The 19531-nt window shown below is 48.9% G+C and overlaps 1 protein-coding gene across 2 annotated transcripts in view; it reads right to left on the minus strand.

Moving 5' to 3' along the window:
• Positions 1-19531, minus strand: part of HID1 (HID1 domain containing) — a 30194-nt gene that overhangs the window by 3746 nt on the left and 6917 nt on the right. Inside the window, exons 2-16 of one of the 2 annotated variants that reach the window (XM_086762114.1) lie at positions 18615-18764; positions 16465-16635; positions 13742-13855; positions 10764-10870; positions 10138-10254; positions 9156-9378; positions 8716-8772; positions 8479-8619; positions 7981-8071; positions 7180-7331; positions 5847-5925; positions 5069-5233; positions 3628-3855; positions 3048-3181; positions 1244-1291 (exon numbers count right to left, since the gene is read on the minus strand). In XM_086762114.1, the coding sequence (XP_086618240.1) occupies positions 1244-1291; positions 3048-3181; positions 3628-3855; positions 5069-5233; positions 5847-5925; positions 7180-7331; positions 7981-8071; positions 8479-8619; positions 8716-8772; positions 9156-9378; positions 10138-10254; positions 10764-10870; positions 13742-13855; positions 16465-16635; positions 18615-18764 (1977 nt within the window). The remainder of the gene's footprint in view (positions 1-1243; positions 1292-3047; positions 3182-3627; positions 3856-5068; positions 5234-5846; positions 5926-7179; positions 7332-7980; positions 8072-8478; positions 8620-8715; positions 8773-9155; positions 9379-10137; positions 10255-10763; positions 10871-13741; positions 13856-16464; positions 16636-18614; positions 18765-19531) is intronic. The other variant, XM_086762115.1, reaches the window with a different exon arrangement.

Consider the following 19531-nt stretch of genomic DNA (forward strand, 5'->3'; position numbering starts at 1 on the left):
ACAACAAAACAAAACAAAAAGCAAATCACACAAGAGCAAGAAATACAACCCATTTTCTCCTCTCCCCTCAGCTCTTCCAGAGCACTGCGGGGACAGACATCTCAGCCTGCCCCTAGAACAGATCAAACCCAGTTTCGTTCACTGAAACCATACACTTCGACCCTGTGAGTGGCAATACTTGACAGTGTTAAATTGTTGGACCCCGTGTCAAGGTCACAACTCCAGTCACCGCTGCTGACACTCTGCTGGAACAATCCTCAGCGGGAGAGGTAAAACAGTACTGACAAATGACTGCTCAGGCATGCTTCCTTCTTCTAGCACAGGGATCAAACAGTTAAAGGCCACAGCTTTTCAGATCTCTGTCTACTGAGTATCTCTGGGATTTTTGGTGCACATCCTGGAATATCTTAAAGAGCATTTTACCAAGAGTGAGCTGTCAGCAACTCCTGCCTAACAACCCTTGCCCCTTAAGGAATGATACACTCATACCCCCAGACACGAACACCATCACTAGTCACTTTTTGGAAAGCACTGGTCAAAAGTCCAAGACCCAACTCCTTCTTATTACACTTCTCATCATCACTCTGTTTAAGTTTCTCTTATACTGAAGACATTACTATCACTCTGGCTTTCCAGACCTGCCAAGAAAAGGTCCAAATATTCATGGTGGGAAGGAAGGAAATAACCCTTCAAAAATCCCTATCAATCTCTGCACAAGGTAAAAATGGAGAGGCTTTTTCCTTTTGCAGTGCACCCTGACCATTCCTTACTACAGCCTAGAGTTGACTTTTCTACAAAGTAAGTGGGAACAACACTTCCAACAGCCATCCTGCCCCTCCACGTGCATGGACTCATTCACATCACCTTCACAATCAGAAGCAGCAGGCTCAGGGTGGAGCCATGCTGCAATCCACTGGAAGCTGTCAGTGCTGTACCAGTCCTCTTCTAACTGGGGAACAGCTCAAGCCAGCTGCTGGACACTGAGATGTCCATAATTATGTTTCATGGGCTGCTGGAAGAAGAAAATCTTTCTTCTGCAAATTCTCAGCGAAGATCTCATATAACAGCAACATAATTAATTGTGTGCTTGAGACATCCTGCTGACCATGGGCCTTCATCTGGTCCCAGGAAAGGCCAGGAAGGATAAATAAAACTGGTCCTGGGACACTCAGGAAATTCTGCTCATTCCAGTTTATTCAAAGCCTAAGCAGCAATATAATTTTGCAATGTTGACAGCTACAACCTTATTGTTCAGCCTGTTCAGCTTCAGTGCCGTGTCCTCATCAAGGTTCTAAAAATAAAATTCATAAAAACATAAAAGCCTCTGATTTCCTTCAGATGACCCCACCCTCTTCCTCTTTCCTCTCCACTCTCCCACAGCCCTTGCCCCCTCACAGCTGCCATCCAAATTCTGGCAGCCAGCTGACACATTTAGGAGAGATAAGATGGAATTACTCTGAAATATGAAGGCTCTTGAACATTTCATGAGACACTTTTGAAATGGTTATGACTGATAAGGGGAGAACATTACAACAAAAAAGGAAGGAAATTAAATCAGTCATAAAAGTTGAGTATCCTAAAATTTATCCAGTATCTCTTACTGATTTACCTTAACTCAGCAGGCTGGAGCACAGAAAGAAGACAATGTTCAGCTAGTCTGAAACACCGCAATCCCTGGAGACAGGCGTGTGCTACCTGAAGCGCCTCGCGACAGCGGTGATGATTCTCCCCACAGCGTATCCCACACCCAGGGCTTTACTGCCCTTCACCATCTGTCTGCTTTTCGGCCCCCACCCCACCAATATCCGGACACGCAAACAGCATTGCTGGAGCCAGGTGGGGCGGCTAATGGGCAACTGTCTGGCTGAGACCAAAGGCCTGCATGCGCGCACAGGCAAGCGGAACAAGCAGAAGATCAGCACAAAAGGGCAGAATACAGGAGCCTTCAGCCTGCTCTGCTAGACTGCGACGTCTTTGCGAACGTTCCCCATTTGCACTGCGATTCTGCAGTACTGTTTCAGCCAAAAGCAGGTCGAGAGCAAAACAGACTGAAAGATTCTTGTAGCACCACCACAGTCCACAGCAGCCCATGAGAAAATGCATCATCCCATCCCAACTCATCACCTCCTGCACAGTTTGCCCCACACTTGGGGAGAGCTGTGGTGTCAGTTTGGCCATTCTAGACAAAACTAAGACAGGAAAAGATGGGACAGTTAAGTTTTTCACCATGAGGCAGCTGTGTCTCTCTGTACAAATGGATGCAATGTTCTCCCTGTGATGAAATGGCTCAGTGGACAGTGAACGCTCAGGCAGAGCGTGAGGCAGCACTAGGTGTATGATCATGGCCCTGCTGAAGGAGAAGACCGGAAGGACAGCCCTCATAATACATTTCCTACAAGACAGTCTGGAGTTTTTTGATACTGGACAGGAAAGGACATGGACTGAGGAGTAAACGGAGAACAACAGAAGACTACTGCTCCACTGAATTTAGAAATTTATTGATGGGGAAAGCTAGCAAATGCCAGAATGCTGACACTGCCACCAGAGCCTAGGAGGCCAGTGCTGCCTTGATTCTCAGACCACAAAGCCTTTGTCTCATCTATGTGTGCAAGCGGCTGCCCCTCTGAAGGCAGCATCTCAGCCAAGCCCTCACGGTAACGCATTTTTCACAACACCAGCGAGCCAGAAGTTTCTGTTAGAGTTCTCCATCCCAGAAAGGGGAGAGAGGAAAAAGAAGCAGCAGCCAGAAGCCTCTGGATCAGGAATACATCTCTTTGCAATTACGCACTTGCTCCTCTATCAGTAGCTTTTAAGGTGGAGAAAGCTCACTCCTCTAGCGTCCCAGCTCTTGTGTCACTAACACAAACACGAAACACCCAAGATGATGCAACAGGACTCTTGAACCACGGTGTTTTCCAGCACAGCTCACGTGTGCGTATTGCCTCTAATATGATGCCTCTCTTCAGTGGGATTCTTCTTCCAAGTCCCCCATTTTAGTTAACTTCACACCCTAGACCTGCCCTACACACCAGAACGTCTGGCCTTACCCCGCTCCAAGGCTCCCCGTCGCTCACAGCTGAGGGCGGGTTACCCTCCGGTGGAGGCTGTGAAGACTCGGGCTCCAGTGAACGCATGGTCCCATCCTCTGACACCTGTGACTTCTCTGTGAGCTTGTCAATTCCTGTGTTCAAAAGAGAAAAACCTCAGGAACACAAGTGAATTAAATGTGCTTAAAAGCAGGGGGTTCTTCTATGCATCTGCTGACATCTGGAACGCTCTAGCCTTTATTTCACCACCCCAAAAGAGTTTGTCTGTGTCTAGGAAAATGCTCCCTGATGCAAGAACACAGGTTCACGTGGATATAGTTTAACTGAGGCAAAATGTCAAGATTAGGACAAATAGCCACGTGGACACTACATCTGAGAGGAGAGAAACTCTAGGCAGTTTACTTTGACTTGTTTATGATCAGCTTGGACAAACTGATCTGATACTCAGACTGAAAGGCAGTAAGTCATTCACAGATGTAAACTCTTAATCTCTCCCACACCCAGTGAAAGGGTGAGTCCACACCGTATCTCACAGAGAAAACAAACCTCTCTCCTGTTACAAAGGTAAACTAAAGCTGACCTGGAGTAGCCACCAAACTTGTCTTCAGCGTCCCTGGTTCAGCAGGGGCAGCAGGACGTGACCCTTCCATGGAGACCCCGTCCTGGGAGTTGGTGCGAGAAATAGGCTCAGGAGTTTTCTTCTTGCGCTGCAAACCTTTCTGGATGGACTGCGAGTCCGTGGGTAAGTTGGCCAGCTGGTGAAATACATTCCGCTTGCGGATAACAGCATAGACCAAATTTGAGTTCCCTGGGAATCGCAGCAACAAAAGGAGCAGAGAAGTAAGACTCAAAGAGCTCTGCTAACGCAGTACAGCTCACTGGGTACACAAAGCATGATTGTGGAGACCCTGCGAGCTCAAAAAATCATGCTTCCACCCACAAAGGCAATGATACAAGGAAGAGAGAGCAGAGCTCGATATCCTCTTATCCATTACAAAGCAGTACAGGGAATTCAGTGAAATCCTTCCTAGGCTGGAAGGCTGACAAGAAACGGCTTAGAAACTGATGTTCACACAACTGAGAAGAAAAAGGACAGTTTAAACCACATATTATCACCTATTTCGGAAGTAAAGGTTGTTAGCCAAGATTCAACATTTTTCCATCTTCAAAAGATTTCACAAAACAAATCTGGGGCATTCCATTTGAGGAGAAACAGGCTTGAAATAGCAAAGCCAAAAGGTAGAATTTGTACTGTCTGCAAGGTGGCAGAGAATAGAATGAAACCATCCCCATCCTGTAAAATGAAATACAAATCACAGCCGCAAAGGCTATTTTAGGATCTGGCAACAACCACTTGCTAGATATCCACTAGGGAAGCAGAATGGCCACTCTTGATTTGCAGTTTTAAAGCAAAACATAAAATTTTGAGCAGGGAGAAATAAGAACTCCCTACAGTTAAGGGATCTCACTCTTATTTCCATGAGGTAAAAAGACTGCAATGCTTTTAAGAGGGAAAGGATAAGGCATTTTCTGGAGAGGTAGTAAGTGCCAGAACTTTATTTGGATGAGGCTGTTTGGTCTTTGGCTCCAGTGACCTGGCAGAGCAGAACTGAGAGGCACTTTTAAATGTTTAAGGAGATGGAAGTTGTTTTGTCCCCTCACCTACACTGCTGAGCAACAGGAACAGTTTCACAGCAGCATCCATCCAGTCACAACTTAAGTGTAACACACTCACACTCCCTTCTTCCTCTCCACCCATCTCATCTTCTGGTCTGCAGGAGGCTGAAGTTATGCTGATAATTAGCTGCCATCTCATTTTGCTCTAACCCAGCCTGTCTGGGTCAGGATGCAACACTGATTACCTGCTAACTCAACTTCTCAACCCTAGGCAAGTGTTCATGTAGCTGGTTTCCACACTTCCCCACTTCTCTCATCTGTCTGGACTTTCTCTGAACTTCCATCCCATGTTCTCTCAGAGTAAACTAGTGCAAACCCACTAAATGCAGCAGTCAGTCTCTTACCATCAAACTGGTACTGAATGATGTTGTTGAAAACTTCCAGCAAGAAGAAAACGAGATGGTGGTTCTGGATAGCGGAGAACAGGAACCAGGTGGTGGAAAAAGCCTCCAGGAGATGCAGTAACTTGTTAGCAGCCACCATGGAGAGAGACTTCAGGTATGGAGACACTGTGGAACACAAACAAATGAAAACTGGAAAAAGGACCAAGGTTGCTTTTACCACCTTCCCACTCTGCACTTCTGAGAAAGCCTCAGGAAATAGCTGAGCCAAACAGGGTTCCACAGAAACATTTCCAAATATAAAAAGTTAAACAGAGAGATCACCTAGTAAAAGCAGGCATTCCTACTTTCAGAGGGTCTTGTGTAGTTTTACACTAGTAACATCATCTCTGGCAAGCCTCCTGAAAAGCTTACACAACTGGAGCCACCTGCACACTCACCAAGCCCAAGGGAAGTCGCTGCCACCACAGGGAGGTGGCACTCCCTGCTGGAGAGGGACAGCACTGCCAGCCACCCTCACCCGGCCTTCCGGCAAATGTCCTTCTGCCACCCCAGAGGGGCTCCAGGGACTCTGCTGTCCCACCCTCTGCCCCACCCGACTGAGCCCAGGCAACAACTCCGCAGGCCTGCAGCTGGCACCTCCAGCACGGACGAGAAAGGATCGGTTTCCAGTGCAGTCGCTGACACTGGTCAGTGTTAGGGGACACAGGGAGAGGAGAGCGAGAGCAGCCAGAGCTATCCCCTCCGTGGGTTATGGTTTCACACTATGTACAGCACTTACCGTTCACAACGATGGTGAGCAGGCAGTCAAAGAGAGGCTGCAGCCGCTGGTGCCCGCTGGTTATGATCTTGTGAAAGACCTACGGTAAGGAAGGAGCTCTTGAGCAAGGCAGTACCTTACTGAAAGCATCCTCTCAACCAAAACCAGTGCCACCCCCACACTAATCACTTCCTGACACCATTCCTTCCTAGGCAGGGCCCTGCACACTCCACAATTACCCAGGTGGGGAAGGCTGCTCTCACTGCAGACCTGCGCTCCAGGAGTACAAGCTTTCATTTACAAGGAATCCTTTGGGGACATGATTAGGGCTCTACAACACTGCAAACAGAAACTGACTGTGAGCTGTTCCAAAACCCACAGGCAGCCTGAGACAAAAATAAACCTCCAATGGACTTTGACTCTGAACTCTAATGATAGCTGCTTGGAATGCCACAGAACATCATTTCACGTTTGATTTCAGTGCTAACTTTTAACTCAAATGTTTGTCCCATTTTTCTCAACTATACCCTCAACTGCCTGGCAACCAATTCAGACATTCCCAACCTTGGCCTTCCCACCTTTAGCTGGCATGCCTGTAGACAAGACCTGCAGCATAATGACAATGCAGAGATGATCCAAGATTAATGGAATGTAATGGCAAAACACATAGCATCAAGAACAGTTCTGGTGGGCACGTTTCTTCCTACTCTTCTAATGGGAATCTCCTTTTGGAGGTTTATCAGAAGCTGCTGAGAGATTCTTCTCTGGCAAACAAGCACTAACGTGACAGGTGGGTGCCACCTGAGGCTGGTACTGCAAAACACTCAGCTGTTTGTAGGCAGTACTGTGGCCCTGAGCACTACAGGCTGAAAGAAGAATTAATCTGGCAGCAACCCAAAGCCGTAGGGTTGAGCTTGGTAGCACTGGTGTTCCAATTCTGACAGACGTGCTCCACACAACTCTGCTTACTTGGGACAGAACCAGCAATGCAGCCAGATCTCCCACCTTCTCCACCTGTAATCAACTCTGGTAGAGACCATGCACCCATCCCACTCATGCTGGTTCCAGAGTCCTTTAGACACCAATCCAGCACCATCTGCGATCCTCCCCTTCGGGATGTGCTCGTGCAGACGGAATTGCATCTGACACGTATGCACCCTGCCACACACACACCACCTCAGGCTAGCAGCGTGCAAAGATCCCACCAGCACCTGGATGCATCCCATACGCCTTCTAGCTACTCAGTGGGCTGGCAATCTAGGAAGGATGAGCACATTGAAGGAGGACAATTATTTGTGGAGGTATGAAATAGGAGTTAGGAGGGACAGAAAAGAACTGCTGGAGCTATACTCACTATGATGAGCAGATCTGCATGCGTCCCTGTGAAGACAGGGATGTCCATAGGCACTCGTACAGAATACGGCTTGTTCAGTCGAACCCCAAAGTTACGCTCCCCACTGAGAAGCAGGAGGATAAAAACCCCAATGTGCATCAAGCCCACTCGCGCTGCAGAAAAAAAAAAAAACAACCGAAACTTAAAAACCACACATGACAGTGAGGCCAGTAGACTCCTAAAGACAGAAGGGCAGTGAGGAGAGAGGAGAAACACGATGGGACTGAAAGATAAACTGCACAGGCCAGAGCATCCTGATAAGGAACATCCCACACAGAGCTCCCTCTGCTGCCAGTACCAGTGTCCTTCCCAAGCACATCTATGGGGCCAACACAACGTTAAGTCTCAGATAGATCATGGTTTTTTTCATGATGTTCTTGATGTAAACTATTCACTGTACTAGGAAAGATCTGATTTCTTCTTTCCTCTACCCAGTGATGGAGTTATGCCTGATTTACACCCACGGCAAGGGCAGACTGCTCATTTCTCTCTCTTCATGGGATCAGGGACAGTTTGAGATAAGGACTCAAAATGAGTTAACGCATGCCAAGGATCTCCCTTTCTTGTGTCGTGGTATAGACCATGTCCTGCTTCTAACCCGTTACAAACATTAACACCCAGCTAAATGAACCATTCTACTCCACGCCCGCTAGGAACACAGACTTGAGGTGCATCTCAGTGGTAGGGAGTAAGCATCTTAAAAACATTCTAGCTCAACTGTCAAGCACAGATCATCCCAAATATTGAAAATAACCAACTTACACTGGTCTGCTCTGGCATCATTGAGAAAATACAAGATTGGAACAAGGATGTCCAGAACATCGCTGCTCTTCAGCACAAAGAAGAGGAATTTCTGGAAGAAAGGGGAAGGTTTCAGACAATCACAAGTGTAGTTTCCTGCACCATTCACAGGATTCAGGTCAGGTAGCCTCAAGCTAGTTGCTCAAGAACATTAGAAAGGCTGATGTATGCACCAGCTCTTCAACTCCAGTGTTGTTTGTACAGTTATTGTAACACCTGCTCCTGCATTTGCCTCAAGCAATGACCTTGAGGAGCTGCAGCCTCTCACAAGCTCTCCCAGGAGGCAGAAACCCCCCCCAGTCCAGGCAGCAGGGAGAAGTGCTGCTGACCAGAGCACCACAGAGTCACTACCAACTTCCTATCCACAACCCTTCACTAAGGCTCGGTCCAGCCAGAGCCACACCAGGCTCTGGGCAACAGGCAAGGCGCGACAAAGCTCAACAAGAAGCAGATCCACACCTTGTTGAAGTCACAGAGTTTCCAGAAGAGGACGAGGAGTTCCTGATGGAACTGGATCTTCTTGGCAGAGTTTGGCAGGTAGGTCTGGACCAGCGGGTTTGATAACAAGCGGGCCACTCCTTTCAGGATGAACTGGAAATCCTGCCAACAGACCAGGAAAGAGACTGTGGTGGGCCCAGGGCGAATGCAATCAACATGAAACCAGACAGGAAATAGCTCAGGACAGGAGCACGTTACCTCCTCTCGGTGTATTCTTGAGAGGTAATTCACAAACAGATTGTCTGGTCCAGGAGGCTGCGTTCAAAGACAAGGAGTGAAATGCTTACTGGCATCAAGGACAAGGAAGTCAAAGTGTAACGACTGGCTTTGGGGGCTAAAGTCTCTCATTTCAGCTTTCCTCTCTGAATGATCCCATTTTAAATGCCAGGAGGCAGAGCATCTCAGGGAACAGTAAAGTCAGAGGCTCTTCACTTACATGCTCCTGATTCCTAGTGGTTTGTCATGTACCAAACTATTGTTTAGTGACCTACAGGAAAGACGCAGGACTGGGCCAAGACAGCAGACTGCAAGGAGAGGAGCGGTGCTGGGCCCTACAGGTCAACACTCAATATAAGCTGGTGTAAGAGGACCACAGGGAGTTCAGGAGAGCAGCAAATACAGATCCCAGTGTCACTCACATCCACATCATCCATGGCCGTGCCAGTGGTGGTGCCATCCACAGTGGGACTTGAACTGGTGGAGCTGTCATAGTCCAAAGTGACAATCAGCACCTGGGCTGCCTCCTCCACCAGGGGCTCGCGGTAATCAGAGAAAAGCAGGTGATTGTAAGGAATCCCATAACCCACTGGGTCGTAGGCACAGACGACGTTCAGGAGTGAGGTGAAGAGTGGGAGTGCGTGTCTGGGAAGGAGAAAACATCTCAGAAGGCAGAAGCAGGAAGCAAAAGGTGCAAAAGAGAGGGACAGGCATCTCTCTGCAAGAGTTTGGGGTCATGACAAAACACAATCGTCTTCTCTAACCTATGAGGGTGGCCATGACTGAGCAGCCCAGAGAGAAGAGCCAACACTCCAGCTCCCAGTTGGTCTCCTGGACTACAGCTGAGAGGGAAGGGGAGGTGAAAGAGGCCGTGTCGCCTCCCAGGGGAATCATGTGCAGCAATGTGAAAAAGGGGACAGGACCTCAAAGCTCTCTAGACGCTCAAAAGACAAAACTATCTTCCTTCAGCTAGGACTGTGCTCCTCCAGATGAACAACTGTGTCACCCGAGGAGCTGAAAGTCCCAGAGAAGACAATGTCACTAGAGGGCAGCATCCATCCGCCACCAACACCACAAACCACCCATTGCAGTGCCACGCCACCATCCCCACGAGGGAACAGGCTCTACAGCAGGAAACAAGATCTGCCCTTTCCCACAGGACAGGGACCCGTCCTGCATCAAACTCCAGTGAGCACTGTGCTCAGCCTCTCCCTTTGCTGCTTAGGAACAATTCTAACTAAGCAGAGATGCTAATGGGGTGCATGTAAGACAAGGACAAAGAAAAAGGACAACAGCCCCTAGATGCTGGAAGGCTGCAAGTCCTATGGTCCCCCATTACCAACACACTCCATGGAAGGGATTTTAAGGTGTCTCTCCCCCTGGAACCCAGTCCCCCACCCTCACCTGTTCTCCGTAGAGCAGAAGAACTGCACCCAGGGGTTGGCGTTGCTGCTGTCCGAGGAGGGAGGCAGATACATGGCCTCAGAGAAACAGGTCAGCAGCAGCTTAAGCAGTTCTGTCCTGGAAGAAAGGAAGAAGAAACGAAGGCCTGGAGCCATTCAGGAGTAGAGAGTGGGCGCAGAAGGCACAATCACTTACCACAACAACACATAAGGAAGGCTCAGTCCCATCTAGAAAGTCCTCCCCACAGAGAGCTAAACCCATTTCATGTCATAAGCAATACTGCTGTCCCTGGCACAAAGCTCAGCAGAATTGCTGCCTTATGGGGAAAAAAAAAAAAAAAGCACAGAGCTCCTAGGCATTTTCAAAGCAGCAATGTTTTGTCAGTTACTGTCACAGACACTCTGACTCCCATAAGATATTACAAAAAGCTATTCAAAAGGTCAGCTGTTTTGGGTTTGGTTCCCTCCCCCCCCCACCCCGTGTTGCTAGTCTTTTAGCTCAGAAAGGAGCAAGCAGAAAGCTCCTTGGGAATCAGATACCTGAGGAGACAAGGACAGCCCATCTCCCCCAGATTCCCCTCTCCTGAGTCCAGTTTCTTTCCATTCTGCCTTTGCAGACCCTCTTACCTATTCAAGTCATGGATGTAGTTAGGCTGTGGAGAATGAGCAAAGCCCACTCCTGCCTCCCAGATGTACTCACAGCTGTCGATGGAGTGGATATCTTCTGCTGTGTCCTGTGGGGAGAAATAAGAGGTTGGACCACAGAAGGCAAGAACAAGAGTTGACAGTGCTAGTGGTATCCAAGGCACTTCAGTCGCTCTCTTTAGCAATGGCAAAGAAACCAGCAGAGAAGCATCCAAACACTTGGTCTGTACACACCAGCCCCACCCAGGGAGCACTCCTGACAGAGGACCTCTCCTCTTCAACAGATACTGAGCACCATGCAGAATGAGGCCCTTCCTCTAGCATGCCAAGGTGCAATGCTAGCCACCTCCACTGGGACGGGTCAACCAATGCCAAAGGATGCAAAATACATTATGTTCTCACTACTGAATGCATCACCATCTCCTCTCCTTTCCTCCACATCGCATGAAAAGGTCAGGGTCTTTCCTTTGCAGATCAAGAGCTCTACACACGGGTTCAGTTCTGCTTGACATCGCGACCCTATCTCAGAGCGTGTCATGTCGAGTTTACCCACATAATGGTGACTCACAATGGCTGCATCCCAAAGGCAGAAGAAGCAGCAAATTAACCCTCATGATAATAAAAGTGGATATGGCTGTGACTTGCTTTTCAGATGGTAAAGCATGAAGGTGACTGCAAATATGTTATATCTTCTAGTGAGAACCCTCCCAGTCCCTTGACAGCTGCTGGCATGACTCCCAAACTCTTGCTCTGCAACCTGAGGAGATGAACCACAACAGTTTGCCCTTCTTCTTTGTCATGGTCGGTCAGGTCAGGGTTGAAGCAGCTTTGTGGACACAAGCAACCATTGAAAACCACCCTTCAATACTCCAGGAATGACAAGGAACAAGGGCCCAGATGAATATGTTTACATGAAGTGCACTTGGCGCACTTTGGCTGTCTCTTTTTTGGGGGTTTAATTAAGCAAATTCTACCGCCGGGCTTTTTTTTCCTCTCTGCACTTGGGGAAAGCAGATGAGAGGACTCTTTCTAATTGCTCTGGGTTCCCATTGCATAACCTCCCTTCCTCCCACAAAGGCACTGATCTTAGGACAGCAGGGCTTGAGGGCAGCCAAGATGCACTTACCATCCCAATCATGACTCCCACAAAACCAGCATGTTGACAGCAGCTACTGCTGACACGGAAGCAACCGCAGCTTCCCCCACAGTCTTGGCTTTTCCTGCCTTGCTACTCACTGCCTACAGACAGGCTGGAGCTCACCTGCTGTCAGGTTTCTCACAAAGCTCCTTAGAACCACTCTTGCTGAGACTGGAGTGCCCAAGACCTCCCTCCACAACCAAATCTTTAAAATCTCCTGCCAGGCACAGGTTTCATGGAACGAAATGCAATTACATCCACAAATCTGCTTCTACCACGTGTGACTGAGCAGCAACACCAGGAGGAAACAGCATGTTACTAGCCATTGTTATAGCAGTTGCCCAGGCCTAAAAAAGCAGGTGGCAATGTCTTCAAAGAGCTCAGCCTTTGGAAGTAAGTGATAAAACACAGATATGCAGGCACTGCGCATGATAGAAGGATCTCCAATTTCTAGCCATAATTCTAGGGCTGGTTTCAGTAGGAAGGCAAACAGCAAGAGCATGGGTCACTCCTGGGACCCCTTTGCCCATTCACCCCCAGCTCTCACTCTTTTTACTGAATTCTGCTTCAGCAATTATCCACCACCATCTGTATCTCTGGGGCCATAGGGTGTTCTACCATGAGCACAAGGTGGTTGTACCCGTCTCTGCTCTTAACCTTCAGACAGACCCAAGAGTGCAGATCAGACCAGAACCAGAGAGGGAAGTCTGCAGGGGCTGCGGGCAGCAGACAGGCAACTAAAAGCAAGGAAAACAAAGCATTCACAATCCCATCATCTAATTCAACTTGCCCAGAGCCCTGAAAAGCCAGGCTGGCTGCAGCCAAGGGAGAAAACACAGGTGTGGTGGGGAGAGGGGCTATCCCAGGAAAAAGCATTGTCACTCCCACTCATGCAATCCATCACAAGTGACAGCACAAGACAGGTCCATCTCTTTCAGCCACGCTTCCACTTACTTTTAGCACATACTCATGCCCCTTTATCCCCAGGTGACAGATTTTAACCCTGTTTCTACTACTCAGAAACTTCAAGCAAGCAGTTGAGTACTCAGGTTTGTTAGCCATCAAATTTTGCAGCCATCAAATACAGGCGTTTAGCAAGTTCACGCTTAATTTACTTCATAGCTATACCAAAAAAAAAAAAAAAAAAAAAAGAGAGAGAGAGGGCTGCCCACTTTTGTTTATAGACTGGATCTACTAGAAACACCACAGAGTCATTGGTGGGGAGAGAGAAAGAGAGAGGGAGGGAGATACATCAGCATCTGTCCTTAGCACATCTGGTAGGAGATCCCTGCTTCAGGGAAGTCCTCTGAAGTAAAGACAGTCACTATAAGAATCAGAACATATTTCTCTTTGCTGCAATGATACAAAGAGGGAGAGGAGGTGGAAAGACACAACAGAGACCATCTACTCATTCAGGTGCCAGCACCTGCGACCAGGCAGACAGCTGCTTCCCGCCCAGGACTGCACCAAACTGCCAGTGAAAGGAACAAGGTGCTAAAGGTCTCTGCTCTGCTGCCAACAACAGAAGAGCGGTTGTTTGCCAGCACAATCACTTTTCCTGAGGAGCAAGCCATAGTGCAGTGGTAAGTGCCAGCCACTCCAGCAGACTCACTCAGCTGCCTCAAAACATCTGTTTTAGAAGGCACAGACACCACACAGTGAACCCAAAATGTTGATCAATATTAGTCACCGCAGGTTCAAGCTCAGCAACTCCATATTTGCCTGCCTGCAGGTTTGCAGGAAACTGCTGGGATTTTCCAGGGCACCCCCCCACCATGCAGTTCATCTACTTCTGTGCAGATAATCTCATGATTCCACTTACCACCGTGCTCCTCCGGTGGCTCTGCACAGTGAAATCGGGACAGAAGAGCAGATCTGCGACTGCAAGGAGCAAAGACTCAGCCAGTGGCCGGGCATTTTCATCATCTTCATCTCCCTAAAGTGAGAAACACGGCAGAGTATTGTCAGCCTAGGGTTAGCAAAGAACAGACAGTAACACAGGTATAACACAGCAAGAGAAGATACACTCCCCAGGAACACACAGGGAGGGAAGAAGTTACAAAGGAAGGGAGGGAGAGGGAGAAACACACAAAATCCACACAGTGTAGGAAATAAATTCCCCCTGGAAGGTGATGACCTAACAGGAACAAGCAAACTGAGTGGACAAAGGCCTAGAGATGTTGAGGAAACAGAAGAGTAGCACTGGACCTTGCCACATGGAGATGCTTGATTCATTGAAGACAAAAGGAAAGGGAACCATTTACAGAGCAGAGGGGTTTACAGTCATGAAGGAGGGGAGGGGGATTTGGATGGTGCATGGAGACAGCGATAGGAAGAAGTCAGCAAGCAGCAACAAGGTGTAAAACCTCTCAAAGTCCTGCACGGGCTGCCCAGAACTGGAGGCGACAGAACTGGGAGAGGCTGCGTGCATAACGCGAGGGGCTGCCTCAGCCTGCTCTGACAGAACAAGCATGACAGCAGAGGAGATTTTGCCGTCTCTGGCGTTCAAAGCAATCACTGGAATCACGCATGACTACTCCTCTGCAGCCGTTGCCATGGGAAACCCTGCCAGATCCTGCCTGTCAAAAAGCATCCTGGATGGGAGGCCTTCCTCACCACACACCGGTGCTGGAGGGAAAGGCAAGAAGCAGGAATGGCAGGAGCTTATCTGTCTCAGCCAGGCCTCTGTCAGCCTGCGCACAATATACAGCTCTTAAATTACAGCAGGCAGCCAACAGAGATAACAGCCTGCGTGGCTCTGACGCCTTCTCTTGGTGACAGCAGAAAGACTGCCGTCAAACACATCCCGGATGCAAGAGAGGCCCAGAGAGGATGGACGGAGCTTGCGCAGCAAAGATGCTTTCACTTGAGCTCACAGGCAGAGATGAAATGACAAGCATTAGTGTACAAGGGGATTTCTTTTCCAAAAAATCATCTTTCCTAACATCGCCTCAGCTGCTAGAAAAAGTCCCTGCCGGCTCTGGGTACCACCGCATCCAAAATCAGTGACACACCACAACCCAATAGATCTGTACACAACACAGACTCCCTTACTGGAGGAAGGCACCCATGCTCCAGGAGCACTGCCATCCATCACTGCATCATGAAGCAGGCAAAGGATAATCAGAGATATTTACTAATGGTCCAGGCATACCACCATCTTCCCCTTCAGTTCCCAGGGAGAAATCAGCCCTCAGACAGCAAAGCTGTTGCCCCTAGATTAGATGTGGCCCCAGCTTCCCTAACGTCTCGGGGCTTTGTTTATCCCCTGCAAGGCAGCTCAGCCAGCCTTACAGCTGCTTCGGCATGTTTATATGACGGAGCACACTGAACCACAACAGTTCCACTGACATTCAGGAGGCGCAACGCTGCAGGAGGGCTCCCAAACCCAGAAGACATGCACTGGGCTGGATTGCTGTGCAGTGACGCCATCACTCTAAGGCTGAGAAACTCTCTCTTCCAGGTGCTGAACAAGATGGAAAAGCAGTTGTAAGAGCAGCCTGGCTGGATCAGAGCACTAGGCACCCCGTGCGTTTCTTCCCAAAACAAGCTCCTCCATTGTTAAGCCTCTCCAGAACTCCCTGGCCCCTGCAGGGATGAAAGGAAGGACAACCACCACCCTCCCAATCACACAGATCACAGAACACAGCAGGGCTAGCACAGACTTCCCTTTCCACTACCCCCAGCTCCCCCTTGAAATGCCTCAGGCGAAACAGATTAGAGGTGACAGGCGGGTACAGGGTGCAAGGTCTGTATGGTACCAACCACCGCTGATCCTTTATAACCTTCCCAAAATCAGTAAGCTTCACGTTCAGGGGAAACCACACTCCTCAGCACAGACACACTGACCTGCAGATTCAGAAACTCATAGGAGAGTGCTCTTTATGCACAGAACAGCAGCTGCTAAAGGAACAAGCAGGCAAATAGAGATTCCTGGCCTAACTCACCTGTGTTTCCAACACTATTTCTATTTGCAGGAGATCCTAAAGCACTTTCACCCTGTTCCTCTGAGAGACACAGGAGAGAACTATTGTGTCAGCTCATAAGCAGGGTATTGAGTCACGATGCTGAGAGCCTCTCTGGCACTATTTGCTACAAATGTGACGTTGTAAAATCAGTGGAAACGACACTCTGTCTTGGACAAATGATTCAGTTTGACTTGAATCTTAAATCAACTTTAGTTAATGGAATAAGGTCGTTTTGGTTTAAGAAAGCCACATAGCCTTTAGCACTGCTCTCACGTCCATTTTGATTCATGCCTTCAGTTATACTGGAGAAGCCTTCCCTCGCAGACCAGTGCTCCCTACAGCTACACACCCAAGTGAAATATTCAGATGATACAGCAACCTGTATTAAACAAAACAGCTGAGGGCAAGAGGAAGAGCAGCAAGAATCAAAGGAAGGAAGAGAACTTAGAAGGTGCCACCTAATTTCTGACCAAATAGCAGTAACTGGAACAAAGTCGCCCCCAAAAGTATACAGGGTGTCCTCACTGCAGCCTCCCCTTCACCCTCCAGAAAGAAGAATAAGCGCCAAGAGACAGACCCCTCCTCGGCCAGCCCCAGGGACAGTTGACCAGAAGAAACCTCTCCAGTCTGGGTCCTCAAAGATGTAAGGCAGGATACGGGTGAGGAGCCGGCAGCAGTTCAAGACGATTTGCCTTTCCTTCTCCGTGTGGCAGCCGCTCTCTGCTCCCTGCACCAGCTTCTCCACAGCCTGAAGGAAACAAAACCAAGACAGGTAGCATTAGCCTGGACACAAGTTAGCAAGAGTTGGGCAGGTCTGTCCTGCTGGTGACACCCTCTCATAGAGTTACAAGCAGTAGCTGGAGCCCATTTCCTCCAAGTTCAATGGTACAGGCACTGTTGCTGTTTGTAAAGCTGCAGAAATAGGGTTAATGATCTTAGACAGACCTTCTTGTGTTTCTACTGTCTCACTGCAAGAGACCTCACACGCCAGGGCTAATCCACGCAGCACACGTGTCGTGCCACGTGCGACAGACAGCCACAGCACCAGAAGGCTCCTTCCAGCGCTGATCCATGACACCACGCACTGCAAAGAGCAGATCAGATTAATCAGCCGCATCAGGTACACGAGGCGCAGGCAGAACCAAGGCGGCAGCACGGTGTGACGCGCTGGCAGGGGAGGATTGCACAGAAATACACAAGAGTCTGACAGATCCGTACGTGCTGTTGCGATTACAGCAGGGATCTCTCCCGAGTCGGGAGGCGGGAGCTAAGCTGTTGTCTGTGACTATTAAGTGACCCCGTGAATCCGGCTGCTGCTCTGGAGAGAGCTTCTGGGCTAAATCTCTGCAGTCCATTTGATCACTGCTGAAACTGCCAGTGGAGATGGTCACACTGGGGTTTTCAGAATAGGATGCAAGTCTTGCCAGGCAGCAGCAGATTTTACCCAGAAAGAGAAAAGGGGAGCTCCTTCCCCCAGCAGGTGCACCCACTTGCTCTTACTCTCTGTTTCAAGGGGAAATAGAGGGGGAATGAAAGCCAAAACATTCAAAGATTCACCTTGCTGCTTTTTAATTCATGAGGTCATGTGTTCCTGCTTATTTTCATAGCAGATTGTCTGGGTCACTGACTCTGCCAGCCTGCGTCATCGCCTTAATGGGTATTTAAATGTTGTTTGTGTAGTCTCAGTCTGTCCCCACACTACTCTATGACTGAGCTTAACTATTTTTTTCAGGCACATTTATGCCTCTGTACAGTCTGAGTCTCCAGCCATGACTGCAAATGACATGTCAGCCACGCAGCATTGCTGAGTCCAGCGGCACAGGACCCTCAGCCTGGCAAAAGCACCGCAGGAGTCTGCAGCCTCCTCTGACCCCGATACTCCAAGATCCAGGGCTCCTGAGGAAACAGCCCTGCAGTGAGCAGGTCTCCCAACACATCTGTTTCCAGTAAGGAGAACAGCCCATATTTCATTCTTGGTTTTGGGGGAAAGAGGACACAAAGACAATGAGGTTATGTCAGTATGTTCGGTATTGGTCTCCTCAGCCCTTCTGGGTTCCCAGGGGTTGCTGACTGCCAGAACCCAGGAGACAGCACTAGGGAAGAACCATTCAATTTCTCCTCATTTTTGTATTCTTTCTCAAGTATCCACTACCGGCATCTGTCTGAGGCACGATCCCCAGTCAGAGGTACCTTCAGTATGATTCGGTAGGTCTCATTCACATTTTGTAGGGCAGGAAAGAAAAACAGGACAGCAATAACCATTTAAAACTGGGAAAATGCCATTCCAAATGTTCCAAACACTACAATTTCAAGGCTATTCTTTGTGTGGCTCAAATGAGGAGCATTAACACCTGCACCTTCCCAGACAGAGTAAGTCTCAGGCTGTTCCCCAAGCAGCGTCAGCTGCTGCTCACCAGCTTGACAACTTGCCAAACCTGGCAGCGTAGGAAATGTGAGTCAATGTCCCTTGTGCTGCATATAAGGACATGGCAACACCAGAAGCCAGTGTCAGGTATGTTCTGATGTCATAACAGAAGGAATAAAAGTCTCAAGATCTCCCTCAAACTTCTTCCAGGCACTTTTATGGTGACAAACTGTGGGATCTATGAGCTTGAAGCCATACCAACGCATGGTGAGGAGCAATTAGATGCAGACAGGGGATCGGATGTCTCAGCCTCACCACAAATATACAGCCTTGGTACAAAGTCACCTAAGCACCAACCTTACCTTGTAACACAAAGTCGCCAAGTTTGAAGGCGATTCTTCTCTCACTGCTCGGATCTCTGCAGCCGGTACAAGGGCAAAGACATCCTGCACTGAAGTGGCTGTGTCTGCCCAGAACTGGTCCCAAAAGGCATCATCCGTGGCCTCCACGGGCTGTGGAGAGATAAACATGGTTACAGATGGAGAACTACCATTCTACGAGGTCCAAACATCAGCAATTATGCCTGGCTGGGGGATGGGACCAGGCATAGAAAAGGTGCAATAAAACCTACTGGCACTGGTTTTGTACCTCAAACTCTGTTAGCAGGGCTCTGGCTGATTTGATCTCCCAAACAGAGCACTCACTCAACAACAGGGTGAGCAGCAAGACATTTGTGTGACCAGCTGCATCAGACCAGGACTCTCCAAATCTCTCACAGAGTCAAAATACACAGGAGGCCTGCTGCTTCTCTGCAACCTAGGGCATGCTTTACAAGGTCTTTACCAAGGCATGTGGGCCAGGCTGCTGTCACGCGCTGTCACCTTCTGAGCAAGCCAAGCATGCCCTGAGCGTGCACTGGAATTGCTTCTATTGTAACCAAAGCCTCAAGGAAGCAACCAGGGACATCTCGCATTAGGGCACGAACAGACCCACAGAACTGACAGACCCACCCCAAAGCACTTATAGATGCAACGGAATTGATCTTTCCGAATCAAATATTTATGGGGAACTGGACTCGGCGCAGCTGGTCGCTGCCAAGGCTTTGTTCTTAAAAAGCACTAAGTGCACAATCCCTTTAAAGAGGAAGAAGGAAGGAGGAGACTGATATACCAAAAAAAAAAAAAGCAACCCATTTCAGACCTGTGGTCTGAAAAGCTGACCCCTCCGCATGCCTGCCAACCTCTTCCCATTATCTTTTCTGGCTCTGCACTGCTTGCTG

The sequence above is a fragment of the Chlamydotis macqueenii genome, chromosome 18, assembly GCF_036417535.1.
Source record: "Chlamydotis macqueenii isolate bChlMac1 chromosome 18, bChlMac1.mat, whole genome shotgun sequence".
NCBI lineage: Eukaryota > Metazoa > Chordata > Aves > Otidiformes > Otididae > Chlamydotis > Chlamydotis macqueenii.